We start from the raw sequence: 9,635 nt of genomic DNA, 5'->3' as shown, positions 1-9,635 counted from the left end.
TATATATATATATATATATATATATATATATATATGTATGTGTGTGTGTGTGTGTCTTGACATCATGTCAATACTTGTCACTGTCTCACAAACTATTCATTCATTTCCAGTAGTCCACAAAAACCTGTCTGGTCATGGGGAAAAAAAGAAATCACTTTGCTTGGGAACAGGCAAGGGTTGGTGACAGCCAAGGCATGAAGCTATAGAGAATTTGCCTCGATAGACTCCATCAAACCCATACTAGCATGGCTAAGGGTACAGTACAATGATGATTATTTCTTTCTGTTCTTGTTCTACCATATCTAAGAGCTACGCACCCAAAATATTGATATGTGTCACTTCATATACTAACTACTACTAATAATAATAATAATGATGATGATGATGATGATTAAATCTGCATTGTTGGCAACTTCTCACGCTTCTAAATATGGTTTCAAAAAATAAAACTATATACAAATGTGTGTCTGTGAATGTGTATATGTGCATGGGTGTATGTATATGTGTGTGTGCAAGTGTATGTATGCATTTGTGTGCACCTGTGCGTGCATATGAGTGTGTGTGTATATATGAGTGTGAATGTGTATATCTATATATATATATATCTCTCAAGCAGGAAGATTATAAAATTGCCATTGAAGATTACCCAGCCACTTATGGTGGGTGGGGGAAAGGCCGTTATCAACCACATGAGAGAGATATCACTTCCTTTTGTCACTTGTTTACTGTTGACATTGTTTTCCTAAAGAACTCAGCTCATTGAGACCCTGTTATAGTTCCCGGGGGAGGAGGAAGAGAAGGAGATTTCTTGCATGAATAAAGGAAATTTTTACAATGGCAGTTGCAATGTTGTTGTTGTACGACAAACTTCGTTGTTATTGTTATGTCATTCGTTTCAGTCGTTGAACTGTTGTCCCTTTGTTTAGCCTAACCTCAAGCTACCCTCATTCATACAATGCTTCCCCTCAAACCAGTTTATATACTCTTTAGTCTTTCAAGATGTTTTTCTGTAATTTTGGTAAATCTATCTGTTAAAATGAGAGGTCAGTGTTATTTTCAATTTTGATGAAATTTAGACAGCAGTTTATTCATCACACCCTGTATATATACATACATGTAAACACATAAGCACACACACATCAATAATACAGACATAAATACATGCATACACACACACAAGATTGTGTGTAAGTATGTGTACTTGTTTCTGTGTGTGTGTGTGTGTGTGTGTACTCATTGACCAAGAGTGGAAACTCTGTTCCTAATGCAACCAAAACCTTTCTCAAACCTGTTAAGGTTGTCTCAGTCCAGTTTAGTCGATGACCTTTTCAGCTTTGACCTTTCACGTCTCTACTTCCTTCCAGCAAACCCCCTCCCCCACCAACCATCCCACTCTCACCCTAGCATCTTCCTATGTCTGCAAGAAACCAAAATGATAGAACTAACCTTCTTTCTTGATCTTTCTTTACAAATTTCCAAAATCCTTTCTTTTTTCTCTTTTTCTTTGTTTTTTTCTCTGTTTTTGTCTTTGTTCTTCTTTTCCTTTTCTTTCCTGCTTTCTATTTCTTTGTCTTTTATTCTTTACCCACCACCCCCATCTCTCTCTCTCTCTTTCATTTCACTTCCCCTGACACAAAAAATATTTTCTTGTGCATAAAAATTGTATTATGGTTGTAGTAGTTCATATAATCGGTGGAGCATTGGATAAAATGCCTTGTGATATTCTGGTTTTTTATATTCCAAGTTCTGAGGTCAGTTTTACCGTTCATCTTTTCAAGACCGATACATTTAAGAACCAATCAAGAACTGGAGTTGATGTCATCAACTAACTCTTCCTTCCAAATTTGTTGGTCTTGTGCCAAAATCAGAGAACTATTATTATTATTATTATTATTATTATTATTATTATGAGTTGGCAGAATCGTTAGCATGATGGACGGAATGTTTATTATATTTTTCTGGCTTTTATCATTCTTTGTTCAAATTCTGCTGAGGTCAACTTTGCCTTTCATTTTTTCAGGGTTGATGAGATAAGTACCAGTTGAGCAATGGGGTTGATATAATCCCCTAAAATTGCTGGCCTTGTGCCAAAATTTGAAATCATCATTATTATATGCTGGGCAAAATGCTTGGTGGCACTTTGTCTGTCTTTGCGATCTGAGTTCAAATTCTGCCGAGGTTGACTTTACCTTTCATCGTTTCGAGGTCGATAAATTAAGTACCAGTTGCGTACTGGGGTCGATTTAAGTGACTTAACCCCCTCCCCCTAAATTTCAGGACTTGTGCCCTTAGTAGAAAGGATTATTATTATTGTTATTATCGTTATTGAGTTTCCATGTTTCAGATTCCAACTCGCATTTGGATCGATTGGTGCTATTGACTAATGCCCCTCCCTTCAAAATTGCTAGCTTCATTCCTAAATTGGAAACCATTATTTTAATGACTTCCCTCCTCTACCATTTGTTTTCAGGTCTGGATGATGTTGTTCTACCATATGTCCAGTATTTCTTAAACAGTGGCATTGATGGTAAGAAATTGTTCATGATGTCCAATTTTGACCTGGAGAAACTCAACGTCACCAAGGTTGGTCACCAAGAATTGATCCTGGAATCTATTGGATTATTGCTAACATTGGTAAGTTGTTTATCGTCATTATTATTATTATTATTATTGAAACTGTTGTGCAGTATCTAATATTGTGATGTTGTCGATTGAAGATGTTGTGTGTACCGGCAGGGTTTGTACTGTCTGTCAAGTCACAAGGACCTCTGACTGACAGTGCTTTTACACAATATGTAAGGGTATTTCTAAAGCGTCCAGATGTTTCTTCAAGTTGGCTGGTATTGAACCCAACGTTCCAATGACAATAGGAACAACCTTTATGCTTGACTCTTGCGGCTGCTTCATCTTGGAGATCTCAATTCTCAGGTCTCCATATTTATCAACCTTTTCTTTCATGATAATATGTTGACCCCCCCCGGCTCTGCCACATCGATTATAAGGCACCCTTGTTTGTCCTTCCTAAAGGTTACTATATCCGGCCTTTGGTGCCCTAACACCTTGTCTGTCTGGAAGTCAAAGTCCCAGAGGATCTTTTCCTTCCTGTTTCCGTCCATTACCTTTTCTGGCGTAGGGACCAAACACCTGTTACCTCATATCCATACTTTTCACATAGCAGCCAGTGCAGATTTTGGGCTACCTTGTTGTGTCTGCGCTTGTACCCTTTCTGCGCAAGACTTATTGTGGTGAGCTGGCAGGACTAAACTAGGGACCTCACCACACTGCACCTTATCTTAGTGACATTTCTTCTGGCTCTTTGTTTTGAGCTCAAATGCCACCAAGGTCAACTTTATTATTCATCTTTTGTGGGTTGTTAAAATACCAGTCAAGTATGGGGGTGGAGGGATGTAATCAATTAACCTTCTCCCCCTAAAATTGCTGGCCTTGTGCCAAAATTCGAAACTATTATTATCAGAATTTAGTAATTTTTTCCAATTTTTTGCAGCGGTATGGATTTGAATCTGAAAACCTGCAGTCTTTGGCGCTTCAGCTGAGTGTGAAAGCTCGGTGTTTGGTTGCTGTGTTAAATAAACAATTAGCTGAAGAAGCAGCAAACAAGAGCAATGTCTCTTCCAACAGACGGGATTCCTCAAAACAAACCATTTCTGTACCTATTCTCTCTGCAGTCTGTGATATTATCAGTTCTCTGAAACCAATTGTGACCTGGCTTGACCGGTGAGTGTCTTTTTTTATTAGCCTTTGGCCATTAATTCTTAACCCCTTAACCTTTTCCATACCAAACTGCCTCTGGTTCTATTGTTTAGACTTTCTGAAATTTCATAATAATCCATATTCCAAACACCAACTCAATAAACACAAAGATATTTTACTTAATTCTTCATTATTTCCAAAACTAATTAAAACAAGCCCATGTCTTTCAGCTGAAATATTGTAACGAGAAAGTTAAAGTGATCAAAAAACCTGCCATCGAAATTACATGCTAATTTATGTTCTAAATATCAGCTTAATAATGAGTTACTTTACTAAATTCTTCATTATTTTCAAAATTAATTGAAAGAAAGATGGTTGATTTCAACAGAAATATCATCACAAAATGGCTAAGTGATTGTTTGAAATACTGGGTAAAATCTTTCTTAATCCTTTTGTGACCAACCTGTTTGAAACTGGTTTGGTTCTGTTATAATGACTTTCTGTTTTTAAGTAATCTATATTAAAACTGTCCTTCAAAATTTCATGATCCAAACACGAGCTTAATAATGACAATTATTTTACTAAATTCTTCATCTCAACAGAAATGTGTTAACGAAGAATTTGATGAAAATAACATTGTCATTATGAAGTTGGTGTTTGGAATCCAAATTAACCTGAAATTTTGATGGAATGTTTTAAAGTTGATTATTTTAGAAGAGGAAGCTTATATCATAAAGCCAGGGGTAGTCTCAGGCTGGTTGGCATCGGAGGGGTTAATTAATTAGGAGTTAATTAAATGGGATTTTCATTTATTTGGCTGATACTTATTTCATCAAACCAGAGAAGAGAATTAAAGGCAAAAATTACTTTGGCAATTTTCATGCTACTCTATTTGGAGGTGCCGAGAAGAGCAGGCAGGGGAAGTTTGCAGGCCATGGTGAGTAAGTGGTAGAGAGATGGCTTACTGACCATCTGCTTGGATTACTGTGGGAGAGACAGGCTACCATCGTGATGGAGGAGGAAAGAAACCGAGAGGAAGACCAAGGAAGATGTGGTGCAGTATGTTCTGGGATGATGTGATAGAGGTAGGAGTTGGCCTTGATTGGATCCAGGAGGAGGATGAGCGATTAGGGAGTCTGGAGAAGGCTTGTTGCTTGTTGTGCTGAAAACACTGGAGGAGCTAAGAGAGCTATTTAGAAAAGGAGAAAGGACATGCTGGGTAGTGTAGTCTTAGATAGATATAGTCCTGTTTGGGGAGAAGAAAAGTAGATGGATAGATAGATAGAGATAGACAAACAGAAGACAGATAGACAACAGCTAATCTGTTGGATCTTAGTTGACCTGGGACTTACTGACAGCAATAACAACAATTATTGTTATCATACTGCCAGCTGTATATTAAGCTTCTGTCTGTCTTGTTTATAATTTTCCATTATCACATCACCGCCACTACCACTACCATCATCATCATAACCACTGCTGTCATTCCCACCACCATCATCACCATCATGATTGAACAGTTGGACGTCATTTATAATTAATTAGCTGATTGTGAAGAACAGAATCTGTAATTGCTATTCCCCCACCCCTCCATCCATGCATCCTCTGGTATTCTCACTCCCCCCCGTTTCTCTCTCCCCTTTTCATCCCACTTTATCGCTTTCTCCCCCTGTCACCCCCCCATCCTTGACATAATTTTTTCAATCCCAATTATTGATAACTGTGAACTGCTGCTATCAGGGTCTGAGGGTCTGAGGGGGGGTAGGGGAGGAGTGGAGGTGAGTGAGTGAGAGAGTGAGTGAGTGAGTGAGAGAGTGAGTGAGAGAGTGAGTGAGAGAGCAGTAAGCAATTTGCTGGGCTGATCTGTAAACATCTAAGGTTGATGTTGTTTAACCCTAGGTCGACAGAGGCAGGTCTCTGACCAAAAGTGTTCCAGTTACCATGACCAACCCTCTGTTTTATGAATATCATGAACTATATTGTCCTAGAATTCTGAGCATTTGATGTTCTGAGTTCAAATTCCGCCAAGGCTGACTTTGCCTGTCATCTTTTCGGTGGTCAATGGAATCGACTGGGCCCCTCCCCCAAAATTTCAGGTCTTGTGCCTAGAATAGAAAGGATTATTATTAATCAAGGTGGTGAGATGGTAGAATGGTTAGCACACCGCTTGGCAGCATTTTGTCCTTCTTTACATTCTATTCTGCTGTGATTGACTTTTGCTTTTCATCCATTTGGGGGTCGATAAATTAAGTACCAGTGAAGCACAGGGGACGATTTAATTGACTAATCCCCTCCCCTCAAATTTCAGGCCTTGTACCTTTAGTAGAAAGGATTCTTCTTATTAGAGAGATTTGGCTGCTATTTCTAGCAGATCAACAAGTGCCTGCATAGAGTCTTCTTCAGACTGGCTTTCACATAATAGCTGCACTTTGAAGTGGTGGTGGTTGTGGTGGGAGGCATGGTTGGTGAGGCTGATATGTAGATAAATGTTTGGTAGAGGTGGTGAAAGGAGGGAGAGGGAGAAGCAGTTGTTATCGGGGATGGGGGGGGGTTGTAACAACTACAATGATGATGATGATGATGATGATAACATTGATGTTTATTTTGTTGATGGTGGAGGATGTAATTTTGATAACTCTGTATGTGTGTGTGTGTGTATCTCATGTGGCTCAATTATGATTGTGTTGTTGTTTAACCCTAGGTCAGACCTGATTGCACAGTTCCACATACCGATTGTGACCACCCTGTTGTGTCCCTTTCCTTGGCACAGTCCACCCAGGAGGACATTGCATTGTTCAACATGTCGTTCTTTCTTAAAGACTGTCAGATTGTAGTTTGAAAGCGAGAGTGACAGAAATTTGGTTGCTATTTCTTGCTACTCACAGAACCACGTTGAACCCCACCCCCGTTCTCTCCCCGTACTCTCTCATTGGCGCTCATTAACTGTGTCTTGTTTCGCTCTGGTCTGAACCAACAGGTGTTCTCTTCACTTGCGGTGCTGATAAGGCTTTGCATTTCGGTTCTGGGCTTTGTCTCATTGCTCCCCAGGTTCAGTGGAACCCCTCGGCTCTTGTCTGCCTTGGGTAAAGGTCACTTCAGTGCAAGCGTTTGGAGTTTTCTCTTTGCTCGTGTTTCCTCTATTGACATCGATCCTCTTGTTTTATGGTCATGGTACATAGGTACAGGAGTGACTGTGTGGTAAAGTGTTTGCTTCCCAACTATATGGTTCTAGGTTCAGTCCCACTGCTTGGCATCTTGAGCAAGTGTTTCTACTATAACCTCAGGCTGACCAAAGCCTTCTGAGTGGATCTGATTGATAGAAACTGAAAGAAGCCTGTCATATATATATATATATATATGTGTGTGTGTGTGTGTGTGTGTCAGTGTTTGTACCCCATTAATGGTGTTGGTGTGTGTATGTCTCTCTGACTTAACAGGTCAGCAAAAGAGACCAATAGAATAAGCATAGGCTTAAATAAAATATATATTGGGATCAATTTGTTTGACTAAAATTCTTCAAGGCAGTGCCCCAGCATGGCCACAGTACAATGACAGTAACAAGCAAAGAATACAAGCTACACACACACACACACACACACACACACACACACACACACATATGTATATATATAATCTTATGTATGTAGCAGCTGTGATATTTTTATTATGTCTAATGTTTACGTCTGGAAACAGTAAAGGTGATACCATCAGCACAGCACCATGCTAAAAATCAACACTGAGATGATGAACAGAGATGAAGTCATAAATACAAACCAACCCCAACCGACTCTGCTGATTTCCGTTTCTTTTTTATTAAATTACCAAAAGTCAAGGCATTGGACTGGCAGACTCATGAGACCATTGGAGGAGAGGCTCTGCGGTGTTTCTTTTGACTCATTGCATTCTCTGTTCAAATTCCACCAAAGTTGGCTTTGCCTTTCATCCTTTCAGGGGCAATAGAATAAGTACCAGTTGAATTGTAAGGGTGGGGGTGGGGTAATGGTAACCAACCTGTCTCTTTCCATCAAAATTATTGCTGGCCTTGTGTCAACCTCAGAAAGAATCGTATTACCAAAAAGTTTTAAAACTTTGTACTGTGGCTTTCCCTTTTCAGCAGTCTGGGGTTGTGTTGTAAATTTTGTGACTCATGTACATTATCTGCGTGTTTTAATTCTTGGCATTGTCTTGTACAGCTGTTGATATCACTTGCACCATTTTCTTTTTTTTTTTCTTGACGTAATCTTTGAGATAAGAAAGAAAGAAAGAAAGGATACGAATGCTGTTTACGCTAAAGATGTAAATAAATGCATGGACTTAGATGGGGTCAGCGAATGTCTTCACGGAAATTTAATGTTTGGGGGTGAGAAAAACTCTACTTTGTACAGGAGAATTCAGTTCTTCTGTTGAAGCACTGCATAGATAAATCTACAGAATTAAAACAAAAATGAATAGAGGCTTAGGCATCGCAGTGTGGTTTCAGGTTCAATTCTACAGCATGTTGTTGAACCCCTTAGATCCTGTGAAATTGCCCAACCCATGCCAGCATGGAACATGGTGAATTTTAAATGGTGATGATGATGGTGGCAGTAGTGGTGGTAGTGTGTGTTCTCTGTTCTTATATGGAAGTGTATAAGTTCTTGTGTTTTTTCTGTGTCTCTGTATTCATGTGTTTGTGTGTACATTTTCTTGCAAGTGTGCATATGTTCTTGTGTGTGTGCGTGTGTTCTTGTGTGTGTGCGTGTGTTCTTGTGTGTGCGTGTGTTCTTGTTTGTGCGTGTGTATTGTTGTGTATACGCATATATTCTTGTATGTGTGCTTGTGTGTGTGTGTGTACTTGTGTTCTTGTGTGTTGCTATTCACAGGATGTTAGATTATGTAACCTGACCACACACACACGCCACTACTTTGTTATTTGCCACCTGTGCCAGATTGCAACCACCCCTGAAGATATCTGCCTAGAATTGGCAATGTTTGCACTGCAGGAGGCTAAACAACATTGATCAGAATGGTGGCAGCAGATCTCCATTGTTCGACAACGAGCATTCAGTTACAACAACTGAATTAAATCATGAATTAATATAAGTGGTTGAATATCCCACAGACATATGCACTCTTAACAACAAGCTTCGCTACAGTTTCCATTTACCCACTGTTGCTTACGTGGTATAGGTGAACCTAAACTGTAGAAATACTGGTGGTAGAGGTGGTGGTGGTGGGATTCTGTCATTTGACAGGGTGGATTCAGTTATTTAATTAACTGAATTACCTTCCCTTGAATTAACATGTATGTGACCGAGTATTCCACAGACATGTTATTGTAAAGTAATTCGTTTGTTTATCAAACTCATGAAAAAATCAAAATCATATATGATGACCTGAATAATAAAAAAATCGAAAAATGCCTTTAGGAATGAGAACCCACATTCGAAATTTTCCCCAAGACACCTGAAGAAGGCTGGAGGATATATCAGCCGAAATGTTGTGTTAACAACAAACAAGATGAGGACAGATATCCGTCAAATGTAAATGATGTAAATATATATTGTTGTGATGTACTTGTTGCCACTTTTATGACATGGTTCCTGTGAATCACTTTTGTGTTGTGCATTAATCACTGTGTGATATACGACACCATTGAACTTGTTAGACACCAACTGTCTCCCATTTGATGTATCCCCAAATACTCTGCCAACAAACGTAACAAATCCAAAACAACTTTCAAAACACTATAACAACTTCTCAACAATTTCCTGCAACTCGATGAACTCACAAACGACATCTTTCGACTTCTTGTGATTTTTCATCTCTCGGTCAATCATGCTGCTACTTATATGAGTTTGGCTAGTCCATTCTCACCATAACACACTCACACACACACACACACACACACACACGCACACGCACACACGCACACACGCACACAC

At 39.2% G+C, this 9,635-nt stretch overlaps 1 protein-coding gene across 4 annotated transcripts in view; it reads left to right on the top strand.

Annotated features, from left to right (window-relative positions):
- The window catches only part of LOC106878660 (uncharacterized), a 110,357-nt gene that overhangs the window by 16,596 nt on the left and 84,126 nt on the right, over positions 1-9,635 (top strand). For 3 of the 4 annotated variants that reach the window (XM_052975592.1, XM_052975590.1, XM_052975589.1), the window contains exons 2-3: positions 2,471-2,634; positions 3,506-3,735. In XM_052975592.1, coding sequence (XP_052831552.1) covers positions 2,471-2,634; positions 3,506-3,735 — 394 coding nt within the window. Of the gene's footprint in view, positions 1-110; positions 256-2,470; positions 2,635-3,505; positions 3,736-9,635 lie in introns of all 4 variants that reach the window. The other variant, XM_052975591.1, reaches the window with a different exon arrangement.

Source organism: Octopus bimaculoides, chromosome 21 (genome assembly GCF_001194135.2).
Source record: "Octopus bimaculoides isolate UCB-OBI-ISO-001 chromosome 21, ASM119413v2, whole genome shotgun sequence".
NCBI classification, from domain to species: Eukaryota; Metazoa; Mollusca; class Cephalopoda; order Octopoda; family Octopodidae; genus Octopus; species Octopus bimaculoides.
The sequence above is the reverse complement of the archived record's forward strand: the minus strand, read 5'-3'. Positions and strand labels throughout refer to the sequence as shown.